Source organism: Gadus morhua, chromosome 3, assembly GCF_902167405.1.
Source record: "Gadus morhua chromosome 3, gadMor3.0, whole genome shotgun sequence".
Lineage (NCBI taxonomy): Eukaryota > Metazoa > Chordata > Actinopteri > Gadiformes > Gadidae > Gadus > Gadus morhua.
In genome coordinates this window covers 26,994,261-27,012,788 of record NC_044050.1, presented here as the reverse complement: position 1 = coordinate 27,012,788, position 18,528 = coordinate 26,994,261, and the positions used below count along the sequence as shown (strand labels likewise).

Sequence of the window (18,528 nt, the reverse complement as noted above, 5' to 3'; positions counted from 1 at the left end):
TGTGCAATATTGCTATATTCTTATTGACTTATTTCATTGACTTTTACTGTTCATCACTGTCCATTTTGTTTTTTTTCAATTGTTGACTGACATCGTGAGCTACTGGATACCTGAGAGAGGCAGCATCCTTATAGTGCTGAAATATGTCAGACAACAACGCTGTGTGTGGCAGGTTGCTGTTGTTCTGCCGACGGAGAGCACAAAAAATAAACAGGGCTGACATATCTGCTGTGAAACATGCTTCATCATTTTACCGAATACAGCTGCATAACTCAGTCAGTGCGATGTGCTGAGTGAGCGCTCTCTTCTCTTTTACACCGTCGGCCCACCGGTACATCTTCACTTGTTATGGGCACCGTTTTTAGAAGGCAATGGACATTTTACGTTATTAAAACGAAAGGGGGATGTTTTTTGAACACATTCTGGCACTCGGATCGCATGCATGATTCTCCACATTAGGATTCGGTTAATGCTGAGACGGCTTTAAAAGTCTTAATGCCTGTCTCACACTCTCTGGCTCTCCTGTAAACAGTGGCTGAGTCATCCTAGCCTCAGCCATCCACCATCAAAGCACTCTACTGCTCTTTGCAGCGTTAGATAACAACAGTCCAGCCCAGGGTGTCAAATCAGTCACTGCACTAGAGCAGCGCAAGGCCCTGTCCCTGGCATTTCAAACAGCAACGTTTGAGACTCGTTATGTCAAATTACTGCGGGGCTTTTCGATTCGTGACTGTGGGAGAGCCTTACAGACTGAGAATTACTCACAAAAGAAACGACTGAAGAGGACCAAACCAAATCTACAACTGGAGTCCAGTCATGTTGAAAAATTATGCCGAGGACTGAGCCGTTTTTCAAAATATTTCACACTCTGACCGGTCTGACAGGCTTGTTATGTCCATCTTCAAATGTCATCATTCATCATCAATTCTATTTGGTAATTTCCTATTTCTGTGCGTTAAATTGTTGATTGCGAAAAGGAATGCCTCTGATGGTCTGACTGATTTGTTACGTCCATCTTCAAACGTCATCATTCATCATCAATTCCATTTGGTTATTTCGTTTTTCGGAGCGTTAAATCGTCGATTCGTAAAGGAATGCCTCGGATGACGCCAGGGCCCCAGCTGTGGCACCCAGAGGAGAGAATCGCACACAGGCAGAGTCCGTCCGGTCATTAAAATGCGTTTGAACGCTAACGAAGTATACACACCCGTTAACCCTTATTAGAAAATGATCAAACGGCGAACTACAAAGTGTAGAATCAACAACGTGATGGCGTTATAAGGGCGCAGGCGAAGAAGAGTGTCAGCTGCACCCTGTCAGCAGGCATGAGGTACACATTTGGATGTTTTCCTTCTTGTGCTCCTTACGTTTGCCTTTCTACGGAGTCGGGCCTGTTTGGAGCGATAGCGAGTTGGTGAGGGAGGGCTCCGAAGTTTACATTTACATGAAGGGGATTCTGCTGACGCTTTAATCCAAACATTCACACACGGATGGCAGAATCAACCACGCAGCCGGGCGACAGCCAGCTCGTTGGGAGAAGTCAAGGTGAGGCGTCGTGCTCAGGTACACCTCGACACTCGGCTAGGAGGAGCCGGGGATCGAGCTAGCAACTTCTCAACGTCCACCGGTTCTACCACCTGGGCTACCTCCGCCCCCCCCCCCCCCCCCCCCCCCCTTTCTTACCAGGATGAGCAGGCAGTAGGAGGAGAAGTCCTGGTGGGCCGGGATGGTGGAGAACACCGAGAGAACCAGGCAGCTGAACACGAGGATGAACCTGAAACACAGGAAGAAGACACACAGGAAGTCAAAAAGTGAGCGTAGGATCGACCTTAAACACAGGAAGAAGACACGCTGGAAGTCAAAAAGTGAGCGTAGGATCGACCTTAAACACAGGAAGAAGACACGCAGGAAGTCAAAACGTGAGCGAAGGATCGACCTTAAACACAGGAAGAAGACACACAGGAAGTCAAAACGTGAGCTACGGATCGACCTTAAACACAGGAAGAAGACACGCTGGAAGCCAAAACATGTGCAGACCGGAAGACCCCAGAAGACTGATCTGTGAATACCTTTAAAGGAAACCTTAAAACATAACTATTCAGCGCAGGATTCTCTAAATCTGTTTAATTTATTTCTTGATTTTTCTTGATTTTCATTGTATTGTTAAGCACCTGGTATTGCAATTTTTGCAAGAAAGGCACTATATAAATAAAGACTGATTGATTTGATTCCCGGAGCAGGTTGAGAGGCAGCTGCTGCAGCCTGTGGAGCATGTGCAGCCAGTCATTCATGATATCATCATGATGTGCAATGAAAAAGCAATAAAGATCACAGTGATTATTATCAACTGTTATGCGAGTACCACAACATTCACATAGCCAACATTCACACAATTAACACCTTCTCTCATCTCAGGGCCATATGTGCACAGACTTAGACTCATCTAAGACAAAAGTCCAGGAAAGGTTTTTGGTTTTCTAAAAGCAGTTGTTGTCTTCCCAGCCCAGAGTTGGAATGAGCCCAGAGTTTCAACCCGGCTGCATTCCAAACGCAAAACAGTTCATTGTATAGTTCCCATGTAAAAAAATACTAAAACCAAAACGAGCCATTGAGTTCACAGTAAAGTTCCTCCTGTCTTTGAACCCGGGCGTGTGGTGGAAGAGAACCACCGACATGGGGCCACTCGATCGAAACGGAAAACCGACATCCTCCCCGTCATAGCACGGCCATTATTCAATTTCCTGAGATATCCGGTTATCCACGCTTGTTTGCGCTTCGTGATTCGCTCACGAAGCGCAAACAAGCAGGAACGCCGCCGCGGCTATCGGAAAACCGACGACGGCATCGACCGTTTCGGAGTATTGACCTTCAGCGCTCCTCCCGCAAAGAAGCAGGAGAGAGACATGGGTCTTCATAATCGTGTCATGCTATGGTTTTCCATCACATAAAAGACGAATGGGAGTTCAGTGGAAAACACATAAAAAAAAAAGAAGAAATACGCATTATTGTCTGAAATCTGAGAATAGGGAAGTTGGAGTTATGGTGGTCCGTCGTATTAAACGGTTAGAGAACATCTGTATCGAATCATCCCGGAGCTCCTTTAAAAGGGGACTGAATGGTTTACAGGCTGGGTGCTGCTTCTCAGTGAGGCTCATTCAGAGTACAAACCCCCTGGAGGCAGTGGCCCTGCTGCACACACACACACACACACGCACACACAAACACACAAGCATTAGCAGAGTAATGCAAACATGCACACACACACGCGCATGCACGCACGCACACACACACACACACCTAGCCATCTCTTACTCCTGGTCCGCTTACTCCCACCTGTGGTTCATGTAGAAGTTGTAACCTTGAGCTAAAGAGGCTCTTCCCCTGAGAGTAAAACGGCCGACATATTCAACCCTGTTCGTCAGAATGACCACTCTGAAATACATCCGATCCGCGTTATGTCCTAACAACACCCACGGTGTGAAGAGATGGGTTGCCCCGCCGTGCGGTTGTCTTACGTCGTGCCGCGACTTATTAAAAGGGATTCAGACACGAGATTAACAACGACAATGAATGTACCGCTAATAATGAGGTCCATCAATAATGTCTGCTTGTGATAATTCACCATGTCTTTAACTCTGTGTGTGGGTGCGGGCGTGTGTGTATGTGTATGTGTGTTTAGGTGCGTGTGTGTGTGTGTGTGTGTGTGTATGTGTGTTTAGGTGCGTGTGTGTGTATGTGTGTGTGCGTGCCTATGTGTGTGCGTGCGTGTTTGTGTGTGTTTAAGTGTGTGCACGTGCGTGTGCGTGTGCACGTGCATGTGTTCTTGTGCATGCGTGTTACCCTGCTTGCATTGCCCTGTGTGTGTGTGTGTGTGTGTGTGTGTGTGTGTGTGTGTGTGTGTGTGTGTGTGTGTGTGTGTGTGTGTGTGTGTGTGTGTGTGTAAGCGAGCGTCATAAACCAGGAGGACCTCGGCTCTGAGCGCCTCAGTGTGAATCGACTGCTCCCTAATCAACACGAGGACGGCATAGACCCTTAAAAACGGGGGGCAGCGTGGGGACGACTAGCAGGCATTGAACGGCGGCGCCTGTGAAAGGGATCGACCTTCCAGAGGAAGACGGAGAGAGAGGAGGAGGGGGGTAACTACTCCATGGGTCACGCTGGGCCCTGACCCTTGTGCAACCTCTGGAGAGCCAAAGCGGAGGTCAGTGTTTTCCACAGCTTCCGAGGGATGGTTATGTCATTATGTGTGTCGGGGCCGGTCGGCAACCCGGCGGTCAACGTCGGTACGATTCCCTTTGTTTCCTGCCCGTCTGAGGCACACTGAAGGCTGTTATGTGTGGAGGCACCGACAGCGTGGAGGGGGAAATGAAGCCTGACACATCCATCGTCTCCCGGTGTAAAATGGTGGAGAATACAGTTCTCGCTGACGTGCATTGTGGAGCTGTCATTTGAAACAAGGGGCGCCCTGTTTCAACGCAGCACACCTACATCGGCCAATCAGCCCGATCCCAAACGGAAGGCTGAGGTTGAGCATTGAGGACTCAACCGTAAAGCACACACTGGGTGGGAGGCTAGGCTGTGCGTCCTGATGTTCCCGGCTCTGGGGATAACTCTTCTCTATCATCGCAGTGCTGGGAGATCGCCACACTGGCTCTGGTAGAGGGAAATATGGAGATGCACAAGGAGAGAGAGAGAGAGAAAGAGAGAGAGAGAGAGAGAGAGAGAGAGAGAGAGAGAGAGAGAGAGAGAGAGAGAGCTGCAGAAGAAAGAGAGAGAGAGAGAGAGAGGGAGAGAGAGAGAGCTGCAGAAGAAAGAGAGAGAGAGAGAGAGAGAGAGAGAGAGAGAGAGAGAGAGAGAGAGAGAGAGAGAGAGAGAGAGAGAGAGAGAGAGAGAGAGAGAGAGAGGGACGGAGAAGAGAGAGAGAGAGCTGCAGAAGAAAGAGAGAGAGAGAGAGAGAGAGAGAGAGAGAGAGAAAGTGTGAGTGATTGTGGGCGCAAGAGAGAATTGCAGATGCAGAAAGAGTGAGGGCGAGAGAGAGAGAGAGAGAGAGAGAGAGAGAGAGACATAGAGACATCTGTCCTTCCACCCACTCAAACACTAGAATGGCTTTTACACACACACATATAAAACACAGATATTCATTCTCTCACACACACACTGAGACACACATCCTTTCCCTCCCTCGCTCTCAGTCAAACACCCACACACACACACACACACACACACACACACACACACACACACACACACACACACACACACACACACACACACACACACACACACACACACACACACACACACACAAAAACACATAACTTCAAGAAGCCGCTAGTGTTGAACGGTTCTGCGATATTGCCTCCATCTTTCTGGAAAGAGAGTGGCGAAGCGAAACATCAGTTTTACATCATCTGTTATGCAGGGTCTTCACCGAAAAGGACTGACGTTTGATTATTTTTGAGAACAACTGAATTATGATTATGAAGTATTTGAACTTTGTCCATGTTTTCAATCTGTGCTTTGGGAGCCACAAGGTTTTCAGACTTGTATGATTTTTTTGACGCGTGTTTACAGACTTCCTTCAAACCACAGGAATACCATGGAGATCTGCTGCTGATTTCCAATCAAAAAGTTGTTTAAAGTAAAAACCTGGTTTGTCGGGAATTCACCGTCGAATTCAACCAATCAAGGATGAGTGACAAGGCACAGCTGATGATGCCATGAAATCATTATTAGCATCAAGGCGGCATGTGGCTCAGGAGGTAGAGCAGGTGGGCTGGTAACCAGAAGGTTGCTAGTTCCATCCCCCGGCTACTCCTAGCTTCGTCGGGGTGTCCCTGAGCAATGCACCAAACCGTCACTGCTCCCGACGAGCTGGCTGCTGCCTTTATGATTGTGTGGGTGAATGTCAGGCAATATTGTAAAGCTCTTTGAGTGGTTAGAATAGTGCTACATAAATTCAGTCCATTTACCATTTACCTTCAGTGAGTGGGTGGGTGGGGGGGGTTGTTAGAGGTATACTTTGGTCACGATAGACATACGGTGACGGTCACAGGTCTACCCCCACTGTGACGGACAGCTCTCCTCAAGCTGAGCTCAACGCTCTCTTCCTGCTAGCATCACAACAACCAACCGCTTGTCAAACCATCTATACTTTCTGTTGATATATGCACATCAACAAACATTAACGGTGATATTCTAACAGTAATATACTGTATTTAGGTTTCACAGTTCCGTAAATAAACAGTACCTTACTGGCGAAACTGCTGCCAGTGCTTTACAGTAATTTGACGGTGAATAGTTTAACAGCGTGCTCCGCCGATGCTATCCATGGTCCTGATCTTTGTGAGCCCCAAAAGTCGGTGGTTTGCATTGAGCTGAATGCATTGTAACGTCTTTGAATGATATTCAGTGGAGCGACAGTGTGACCGCTTGGCATTGGATCAGGCTTCACCCCATCCGTCTGCACGCAGGTCAGTGGACGGAAGCCTGCTTGGCACCCAAAGGTCCTGGACAACGTTCACGGCAGCACCGTGGATAGAAGTGGCTGTGCAGTGCCACACATGCTTGGGTTGAAGACATATAAAGACATTTAATATAGGTTGTTTTGTTCATGTCTTATGATTTATGTAACAATAAGCTCAACAAACAGTGAGCAAAATAAGATCGATTCATGTTAACCTATAGCGAAGATACGGTAAGATGGTAGTTTATTGATCCCAGACAGACACAAACACGTCTTACCCATAGTCATTAGACTGAGCAAATATCAATTTGAATATACGTTGTTTTTTTTCATGTTCTCGATAGATCCGCTTTTATAAAATATCTAATTAACCCAACAGAGAGTCAGAGAGAAGGAGAGAGGGAGAGAGAGAGAGAGAGAGAGAGAGAGAGAGAGAGAGAGAGAGAGAGAGAGAGAGAGAGAGAGAGAGAGAGAGAGAGAGAGTGAGAGAGAGAGAGAGAGAGAGAGAGAGAGAGAGAGAGAGAGAGAGAGAGAGAGAGAGAGAGAGAGAGAGAGAGAAAGAGAGAGAGAGAAAGAGAGAGAGAGAATGCGAGAGTGGGTACAAAAAGATGAGAGAGACTCACCATCTTGTGAGCTGTCTAAAGTCTCCTGAACCCTTCCTTTAGCACAGAGAAGTGCCTTACAAAGTGTAAGGCACTTCTGTGCTAAAGGAAGGGATCAGGAGAAAGCTTCTGGAAAATGTCTACGAGTGAAGTCGACGGCAAATGGCATCGGGACAAGGGCAGAGGAGACAATACCCATGATGCACCTGGGCTCTTTGAAACCCTGGGCCAGAACACAGCTCTGTATCATGTCAATGGGTGATGGAGAAAAGATCACGCTGCACTCTCCAACACTACACACACACACACACACGCACACACATAGATACGCACACTCGCACACACACATGCCCGAAAGGCACACAAATGCACATGATAAAAGTATATTGTTATGCTAATCATTGTGCTACCAGCTACGATTCCATTATTCATGGGAAAAACCAAAAGCTTTTCCTTGAATACGTTTATTCTCTCAGCTACACTACTAACAATTCTGAAGAAGAATAAACAGTCAGGTCGGCTTAGCTCAGGAGGTAGAGCAGGTTGAACATAACCAGAAGGTTGTCGGTTGGATCCCGCCTCCTCTTAGCTGATTGCTGGAGTGTCCCTAAGCAGAGACCTAACCCTGACTAACCCTAACCCTAAACGATCGGATCAGAGGGTTGGATAAATGCCGTGCATTTTTTAAACAATGCAATTATCCCTCCCTTCTTAAGGGTCAAAACGTTAAATAAATAAAATTCTGGCCGTGCTGCTTAGCCGCGCTGCGGCTTCGGTGCTGGCGCTAACCTTCGCCTGCGCCGCGGCTAGGCTCACTCCCACTGAAGCTCTGTCTGAGGCCTCGTGGACAGGCACGGTCGCGCTGCTTAGCCGAGCCGTGGCGGAGGCATTAGCGCTAACCGTTGCCTGCACCGCTAGGCTAACTCGCATTAAAACTCTGTCGGAGGCGTTTGCGCTGCTAAGCCGAGCCGCGGCTGAGCTGCTAGCGCGACGCACCCAGCGCTGTGAAGCAGCATGTGGAATATTAGAACAGTTGTTTTGCCGCTGTGTGCTTTGACAGAATAAGGCCAGTTTCTTTACAAAACAGGATAATAGGACAAGAGGGTTTCCGAGCATTACGGTTTAGCACTAATACTTCAGAAGAGCGAACAGCGAGACACCTGAGTTCGTAAACAAGGCGCTCTTTTATGTACGGGGAGCGGTGACAATAGAAATATATCTGTGATATTCATCTGACATTTTCAGCCCAACAACGTGAGAACATGGCCACTCTGCAGTGTTTTCATTCAGACTAAAGGTCAGCAAGGTGCTCCAGCCCCCGGAACCCGGCATGCTGGCTTGAGATAAAATAGGCTAACGTTTCCAAACGATGCGAAAACAAGAGTTAGCGAGGTCAAAGGGGTAAATTAGCACATGAACATCGGCCCGAGTGAAATGGGTTTTTCAGGGAGAGAAAAGCATCCGAGGATACAGTCCAATTAAGAGCATTCAGCTGTCAAAGAGAGAGAGAGAGAGAGAGAGAGAGAGAGAGAGAGAGAGAGAGAGAGAGAGAGAGAGAGAGAGAGAGAGAGAGAGAGAGAGAGAGACACAGTGAGAGAGGGGGAGAAAGAAAAAGAGTGACAGAGAGAGAGACAGACAGACAGAGAGAGAGAGAGAGAGAGAGAGAGCTATGGGTAACATTTAATTCTATAGATTCTTAAAAGACACATTCAAGGCCAAACTTTCCTCCGTTAACCAGCCCCAAAAGCTTTGTTTTTAGTGTGTCTGTACTTCTGGGGGGGGGGGGGGATTAAAGAGGGCTTTAATTCTCGTTTGTATGGTGTGCTCCCTCAGTATCCAGTTCCAGTCGCACCATCCAGCTGGTTCTGCATTGCATAACCAAATACCCCTTCTTCCCCCAGAGTTCACCAACCCCCCCCCCCCCTTCTCCCCAGCTACCCACCAGCCCAAAAGATAATTAGAGAAGAAGCAGATGGAACGGGTGCGTCAGTGGGGATGTTTCACTCGCAAGGCGATGAAGGTGCCGAAACAGCTGGGCCGGGAAATCATCATAACTTAACCGCAACAAAGTAGACCCGATTAATACATAACAGACAGAGAGAGAGGGAGGGAGGGAGGGAGGGAGGGGGGGAGAGAGAGAGATACACAGAGAGAGACACAGAGAAAGAGAGACACAGAGAGAGAGAGAGAGAGAGAGAGAGAGAGAGAGAGAGAGAGAGAGAGAGAGAGAGAGAGAGAGAGAGAGAGAGAGAGAGAGACAAAGACAGAGATAGAGAGAGACAAAGAGAGAGACACAGAGAAAGAGAAAGAGAGAGAGAGAGAGAGAGAGAGAGAGAGAGAGAGAGAGAGAGAGAGAGAGAGAGAGAGAGAGAGAGAGAGAGAGAGACAGAGAGTGACAGAGAGACAGAGAGAGACAAAGAGAGAGACAGAGAGAGACAAAGAGAGAGACAAAAATCGAATCATATAGATTCTTAGAAGGTGCATTCAAGGCCAAACTTTCCTCCGTTCTCCAGACCCGACAATTTAGCCCCCCCAGTGTGTAATGGAAAGCTATGGTCCCCTTATAACCGTACTAGTAAAACAAAAGAGACGAAACTAAATGAAAAGTAGACACTGTAAAGCGACGACTCGTAAAGCTCTGGCGCTCCGTTTGAATGCGTGTCCCACTCTAATCCACAGGCTAAAGAGGCTCCACTAATTAAAAATCCATCAAGGGAGAGAGAGGCAGCGAGAGAGAGGGCGAGAGAGAGAGAGGGCGAGAGGGAGAGAGAGAAGGCGAGAGAGAGAGAGAGAGAGAGAGAGAGAGATAGAGAGAGAGAGAGGGTGAGAGAGAGCAAGAGAGAGAGACGAAGAGGGAGAGAGGCCAGAGAGAGAGAGAGAGAGAGCCTGTGCAAGAGAGAAAGAGCAAGAGAGAGGGAGAGCGTGCGAGAGAGAAAGGACGAGACAGCGTGCGTCGAGAGCCGGAGGAGGACATGCAATGGAAAGTAACTTTACAGTGCTGACTTTACAAGTGGCCCCGGTCTCGGCTGGCTCGGCCGCCTTCCACAATTTATTAAAGTCTGAGGCTGCGATGCGTTCCACAGAGATGCTCCTGCCCACATGAAGGTCCTCTGGCAGGGGTGGCATCAGCCCCCCCGTCTCTGGGGGCGGTCTTCAGGGACAGGGAGAGTGAGGCGACGGTTTATCAAGACCTCAAACTACTTTTTTGGAGGGTTTGTTTATTGTTTATTGTTCAGCTGTGGATCCCCATTAGTTGACACAGAAGCAGCAGACTATTCTTCCTGGGGTCTAATTAAAATCTGAACACACAAATAACAAATCAACAATCGCATTCATTCAAATACAGTAAAAGTAACAGTGACAAGATTACAGCTACAAAACAACAGTTGGAAATACATAAATAAATAGGCATCTGTGCGCTTCAGAGTATGCAAACACCCACATCAAAATACAATACATTGAGTACCAAGTCAGAGTCCTGAGTTCATATTGAACAAACATAAAAATAGGAATTAATTAGCCTATTGAATTCTTTCTTTACAGTTCTAAAACGAATATGCAAAGGGAATTCCATAAAGACATAGATCTATAGAAGGCTGTTTTCTTCATCACATTCGTTCTATAGTGCGGTAGCAAAATGTCCTGCTGTTGCAGATCTAGTACCGTATGAATGAGCATCAGAGCAGAACCTTATTTCGTTAAAGAGAGCTCTAGGAACATGAGTGGAAATGACATTCTTACTAAATATCAAGGACCTATTGGATAACCTATCAGGAACTTTAGGCCACTTCAGATCAGAATGCATCCGATCGTCATTTGATCTGTAAGATCTATCAAGGGCAAGTCTTGCAGCCCTGTTTTGTACAGTTTGTAGGTTGCTTAAGTCAGTCTTAGAGGCAGAGGCCCAAATTACAGAACAATAGTCGAGATGGCATAATACTAATGTTTGAACAACCTGTCTCCGTAAGCTGGTAAGTAGGTGGCACATTTCCGGACCAATAGCGTAGCAATGCTTCTACTCAGCTTAGCATCTATCTGCCTAGCATGATCAGTCCAGGACAGAGTCTTACAAATAGACAGTCCTAGAAGCTTTAATTTAGGCCCAATCCCATTTCTACCCCTTGGCCCTTCCTCTTACCCCTCCCCCTTGTTTTGAATGGGTAAGGGGAAGGCGTAAGGGGTAGAAATGGGATTGGGCCCAATCCCATTTAAGTAAGGGGAAGAGGTAGAAATCTGCAGATCAAGTATAGGTATAAATATAAGTATAGGTGGAGGGGGGCGGAGGTTGATGTTGTTGTGGTGGAGGTTGAGAATAGGGCTGGGCGATATGGACAAAATCTTATATCACGATATGAGTAATTTTATATCACGATATGGATATATATCACGATATGGTATTTTTGAAGTAGATTAAAATAATAAATGGCTTAAAATAACCATACTTCACATTTGATCAGTTTTTTATTTTATTTTGAACTTGAATTTCCATGCTTACAAAGGAGTAAGTAGCGAACAATCTGTCATTAACTGCAGTGTCATATAGTGCAAACATCTTGTAAACATTGAACATTTTTCAATACAATTTTTTATTTATTATTTTTTTTTTTTTCTCTCTCGGTATAAACGATATGGCCAAATCTGTCCCGGTAGACACTTTCATATCGTCCACGGTATGATATCGTCATATCGCCCAGCCCTAGACACACAGATGTGCGAGTGTGGCCTGGTGGTTAAGAACCGCTTGAGGACCATCCACCACCCACTCTCGGGCCCCGGGCCATCCCCCACCACCCACTCTCGGGCCCCGGGGACATCGCCACATCTTGGGGCTTCGGAGGAGCACAGGGGAGAGACGCACAACAGCTGGATCCACCTCTCTCGTCTGGATCGTCAAGTGACTATCTGGGCATGGAGGGGGCCGTGTGGGAGTTATTACCCCCAGGGCCGATGTCTCAAGTGTTCTCCAGACCTTGTCGTCTTGTGGAACATCAGTAAAAGGCAGTACAAATAATGAGGCATGACAATTATTCTAATAATAATTTATTACAATAAATATTGACAATATCAATATTTTGAAGGGGCAAGTATATATAGATTATATGTCATTTTTTCAGATATTTTAACGAATCACATCTGTGAATATACCCTGATTCGATGTTCTATCTCTTCGCCATGGGTGAGTTGAGTGGGGGGCACGCTCGGTTTTGACAGATGTGGTCATATATAGTGTCCCCGGGGACTGAGCCAGTGCGACTACTCATCTGTGCCGTACGCTAATGTGATTTCTTCCCCAAGTCTACTCACAAAACAAAAAATGCACCATGCCCGGAGCGATTCCTGTTGTGCCATTCGTGAACAAACACGAAGGACTTTATTCCCAAGTTCTCCCCACGGACTCCTTTGTGCTCTACGCTGGCGTTCCAATTTCTCCGGGGCCATCGCCATCAATCACCGCGGCGACCGCATCCTCCACCCAGTTAGGGGGGTCGATGGACCGGGCCTGCTGGACTCCGCCCCTCCGCCAAACGGTATTAATGATGCAGCAGGGGAGTGTAATAAGGTGTCCAGACACCTGGTCTCCGTCAGGGCATGGCGACGCTGGCTGGGAGCGAGGGGTAAATCTCATTTACGTTTAGAAGCATTTAGAAGACGCTTTTATCCAAACGGACTTTGGATAACAGCGGTTCACGCACACATTCACACACCGACGCTGGAGTCAACAATGCGAGGGGACAGCCAGCTCGTCTGGAGCAAGTAGGGTGAGGTGCCTTGCTCACGGACACCTCGACACTCAGCTAGGAGGAGCCGGGGATCGAAGTAGCAACCTTCCGGCTACAAGGCACCATCTCCTGAGCTAAGCCGTCCACATGCAGTCGCAGTGAAGCTGTGATTCAATTGAATGAGTGAAGGCCTGGATTTATTAGGTAGAAATAAGGCTAGGCCCAAGGTTGAAAAACAACCATAAGTGGGATCTGCCCTTGGATGGATAAACAAATAGGTCCACAAAAGCGTGGATTGTGGTCTTTAAAAAGTCCACTCGCTCAGGCTGCTCTAATGTGAGTTCTAGTGCAGCGTTCCCACAAACAGACTCCCTGGTAGGGCTGTCACAGGGCTGTCCCTGGTAAGGGTGTCACAGAGCTCTCTTGATCTGTCCAGCTGGCCAGCGCTGAACAGATCAAGAGCGCTCAAACTGAACAGATCAAGAGCGCTCACACTGACCAGATCAAGAGAGCTCTCGCTGACCAGATCAAGAGAGCTCTCGCCGTACACCTACCAGCTCTTGGGGGTGCTGCCTCACAGACTTTGGAGGACCAAGGAAAAAGGAGAAATGTATTCTATTATATTTGCTCGGGCAAACCCCTTCCCCGCGACCTCAAAATAGCCAGAAGCCCCATTAATCTCCAGGGAGAGGAGGACGGTCGATAAGACGCAGTCCGGCATCAATCTCCATGCAGTCTAAATTTGGGGAATAATGAAGGATGGATCCCAGCAGCCGAGAACATTAGGGTTTCAGGCCAGGGGCTCCTCTGACTCGTATTAATAATCCAGGACAGATGTATGTTTCATCGATGGCCACTAAATCAACCCAAAGTCCAGATTTTCTATCTTCTTCGATGCAAACACCCATTCAACCAGATAATACTTTGATGCAATCTCAGGGTTAGCATGTAAACCTAGCACTTCAGCAGTCATATGTGTAGATAAGTAAGACAGAAATTATGAAGAGTAAGGCAGAAGGTATATGTTTCATCTATGGCAATTCAATCAACCCAAAATCCAGATTTTCTATCTTCTTCGGTGCAAACAACCTTACAACCAGATTATACTGGTATCTTATCTCTGGGGTAGCATGACAACCTAGCACTTCAGTACTGATATGTGTAGAAGTAAGCCATAAATGATATAGAGTAAGGAAGAAGGAACTGGAAAAGGAAATAAATCAAAGAATTAATAAACAAGGATACATTGGGAGACTCTTCATTCCCAAATCCAATCATTCTTTCCCTGGCGACAATCCTGAAAGGGAAAGGATGATTGGATCAACCAAGGAAAGCTATCGGTTGGAACCTCAACACATGCCACTTTGGACCTTTTGTTTCCATACACATCGAATAAAGAAATGGTTACCGTAGCGTGTATTAAACTGCTAGTATGGCGAACCATTATATTCCCACTTCCAATCTTTCGGTCACTCCTCCATTCTCTATTTTGCACCTATTCACCTAGTCACAATGCAATGCTCTCCTAGCAGCGTGGCAAGGCGGAAGAAAGGATACGATTCTACTATTCACTCTCAGCAGGACTGACAATGGACCGGGGCTTGCAGTGAATGGGAAAGGCGTTACAATTGATTTCCTCTGTTTAGTCCTCACAGGAGGAAGAGGCCGTTATCTCTGCACTAGATGTGACGCTGTGGAGAAGCTCAGCAGTGGTTTCTCAGATGTTAGAAGTGAGGCTTTAAAGGTCTGGGATACGGCCAGGGCTTGATTCGTGCTGGATTCTTCCGGAACAGAATCCGCTTGCTCCCGGATTGGGACCAGCACGTACTTGATTATCCATCCCCTTCCCTTTTCCCGATCAAAATCTACACACCTTTTGGGTCACATTTAATTTGATCTGTTCTGTCATTATATATTGCACGTTGTGACTCAGAAATCGCCTGTCAGCCTTTTTTGGGTACATTTTGAACCCTTTTAAATAATAGAGATAGACCTGAAGTCAATCACTCAGGTGTCATAGTTACCGGAGCAGCGTGGGAGTTTGGTGCATGGGAGCTGAAGTGACAGCGATTTGACTGAGAATACCTTTAGCGAGCACCTTGAGCATGGGCAGTTATAGTTCCCATCGTTGTGCCCCAAAAGAGTTGACTATCCTTATTAAATGAGGAGGAGGGGGTGTAACCTTGTGGGAGGAGTCATAGATTATACACGGACCAATTAGCAAAGAAACAATACTGATGAGCATTGCTGCTGACGATGTGATTAATGCTCTTGGATGCAAAGCGATGCAAAAGCCAGTCCATTTTGTCCAAGGATAAAAGCATTTCGGCATCCCCACGCAGATCTATAAAATTGCTAGATAGCAAGGCTATGACGATAGCCTTGATGGCTTTAACAGTGAAGGAAATCAACAATACCATAACATCATCCATTCAGCGGCATTGACCGACATGTACTCTTATTTACCAGCTACTCTTGATTTGAGAGGGCGGTTGGTAAGTGGAAAGGAGCACATTTTCTCTATAACCTTGTACATAAATTCACATGTTTGACTGCTTCTTAGTGAGGTCCATGAGGCGGTCGCCGAGCACGGCTGACTCCGCCGTCGGTGTGTGAATGTGTGTAAGTCCCTTTGGATAAAAGCGTCTGCTAAATGGCCTAAATGTAAATGTAAAACGATGACCCTACACAAACTGCAGTACAAGCCAAGTGTGAGCCTTTTCTGGAGACTTCATTAAACTCTGCGGCTTCTCTTACTTTAGTCATTGAGTCTCATTTCTCATGGTGCTTTGGACTGAAAAATAGGATGCATTCACGATATTTCTCAACAGTGAGATCCACAGTAAGCTGTACTGCCATAGCGGAAGGAGAGATGATTGAGTTGCAAATAATGAGAAATTTCCAAGTCAAGTCAAAAGTCGCCGTCATTTTCCTCCATCTATGACCCCTGATAAATTGGACGACATATAAACAACCACGCACAAAGAAGAAAGCCTGATGCGCATCCAAACTGACAATAACAAAAGAGACCAGACACAACAACAAAATACATATTTTCACCTAAAGCCTCCCTCACAGTGACCGTGATACAGAGTGCGAGAAATGCTTAACATGGACAAGCCATCCATGCCATCCAAGCCATCCATGCCATCCAAGCCACCCATAACATCCAAGTCATCTATGCTATCAAAGCCATCCATGCTATCAAAGTCATCCATAACATCAATGCCATCTATGCTATCCATACTATCCATGTTATCTATGCTATCCATGCCATCCACACCATCTTTCATGGATGCCTTGGATGGCATAGATAGCATTGATGATCCATACTATCCATGTTATCTATGCTATCCAGGCCATCCATTCCATGGTATCCTACAGTCTTGGTGTGACCGTTAGCGATATGGTCCTAGATGATTGGTTAGCACTGTGAATCGCAACGCATGAAAAAGTGCAGTTGGTAGTTGCTCTTGTGAACTAACAGGCCTGGCTGCTGCAGAGCTGCTTCTTCTCCATGCTGAGGAAGATATAATTTGTATGCTGTTAATATTAAGGAGACGATTTTTGAGGAGGAGGCAATGGAATCAACAGCCTATGCATTCATCGAGATGCATGAGTATATATGTTTCAAACTATATTTGTGTGAAAGTGTCAAACTTTTTGTTTCACATTCAAATAGTTGAAGTACTATTTGAAACTTCTTCCAATAATAAAAAAGATATTATTTTCTCTGCAGGTAAACTGCAGGAAAATACCTAACATATCTAACACTGTAGATGGTATTGAATTAACAAAGTTAATGTGCTTATAAGTCACTTGAAAAAACACCCAAAATAGTACACAGTACAAAGTGGGCTCAGTGAAGTAAAAGTGCAAACTAGCAACATAAGGGGGAGGTCTATTCTAAAAAGCATAATTGTGGTAACGCTGACTTGAATGAATGCAAACGAAGACCACATTTATTAGTGTCGAAAAAGTCTTAAACAGAAAACATATGAAAGCTGAAAAACTACAGAAACACAGGAAGTTATGGTGGGAAAACATGTTGACTATAAAACACTGTGGATGGTCTTAACATGGCTGCTTAAAACTTGGGATGAACTAAAATGTACTTGTGTAGTACTCAAATATAAGATAACTCAAATAAAAACACTCAAAATAACCCTGGCATAAAATAACACTCAAAATAGCAATTACTTAAAATAGCACCTCAAATAAACATAACGCTCAAATAAAACGATCCGAAATACCTGGTGTAAAAGTGCAAAGTTGCGACATTACAAGAGGTACAAATCAAACAGAGAAAAGCAGACGTGTTTAAAGTGCTGTTTGTGCCGAGGTAAATGCCGGGTGTGCTTCATCCAGAATCCAAATCCAAAGCCTTCCAAATCTCAGAGGTGTGCGACTCGTGACAAACGGCCTTAAGAAGCGTGCGTAAGCGCTGCGTGACGTCAGTTTGGGCTTCAAGCCCACGTACGCAGCAAAACCTCAGCAAGAATAAATTACGGCCCCCTTTGTCAAGAGAACTGGCGACCTGTCTGGAGTCTGTGTTTAAAGGAATAACAGCTAGCCTGCTGTTAGCTTGTCGGTCGATCGGATGATCGCTCCGTCCAGCGTCGCACCACCAGAGCTGCGACGCTGGACAGCGAACAGCAGCTGGCCAGAGATCAGCGACCTGACTGGTGAGAACCCAATTCCCCCCTGACACCAGCCGGGTCTATGGACACGCTGAGGACGACAGCCGGATGGGAGGCCAGGAGCAGAAGAAGAAGCACAAGCACAAGCACATGCACATGCACATGCACATGCACATGCACATGCACATGCACATGCACAAGATTTTCATGCACATGGGAGAATCTATATCTAAAATAAAAACACACTTCCTGTTCAACAGAAAGTGTTAGATGTGGGGGTCTTTAAGTTCAGGGATGGACGCTGGACATAAACCTTACGTGTACACATTGGTATTGGTTGTTTGGGCATCCTAAGACATCTTCAGATATAGTGCGTGTAGTCACAAGCAATATTCTAGATATAGTGTGTCTCTGTACCGAGGATTCCAGATAGACAGCAAAAAAGTGTTTGGATGAATAATTTAACAACCGAATGGATAAATAAATAATGCAATGAATGAGTGAATGAATAAATAAATGGCGACATACATAAATAATTGATCAAATATAATGAAACATACACACACACACACACACACGCATCCGCCACAGACACTCAAACGATAGCACACAACCTCACACATGCACACACACACACACACACACACACACATTCACATACACACACACACAAAAATACAAACACACACACACGCACACACACACACACACACACACACACACACACACACACACACACACACACACACACACACACACACACACACACACACACACACACACACTTTGGGGTGAAGGACAGGTGAAAGGGAACACGGGTGATAGCGTATGAATTTGCGAGTCGCGGTTGAACTGTTTTTGTTACAGTAACAATAACAAAATAACCGTAACTTACCGCCGTGGCTCAAGCTGCGGCTACCGGCAGAGAGACATGGCGAGGGGAACGGAAATATGATCTAAATCTAGGACGCTAAATCTATTCTGTGGGAATGCTCGAGCGCTAACTGATGAAGACGCCTTTCGGGTTGATGCTCGAGAGGGCGAGGGGGATGACGATACTTTCCGTCCATTAGTGGCAAAGTATGAGATAAACACATAGT

The 18,528-nt window shown here is 46.2% G+C and overlaps 1 protein-coding gene across 1 annotated transcript in view; it reads right to left on the bottom strand.

The window, feature by feature from the left end:
• The window catches only part of LOC115540561 (potassium voltage-gated channel subfamily KQT member 5), a 100,029-nt gene that overhangs the window by 25,824 nt on the left and 55,677 nt on the right, over nucleotides 1-18,528 (bottom strand). The window contains exon 2 of the mRNA XM_030351973.1: nucleotides 1,684-1,774. Coding sequence (XP_030207833.1) covers nucleotides 1,684-1,774 — 91 coding nt within the window. The remainder of the gene's footprint in view (nucleotides 1-1,683; nucleotides 1,775-18,528) is intronic.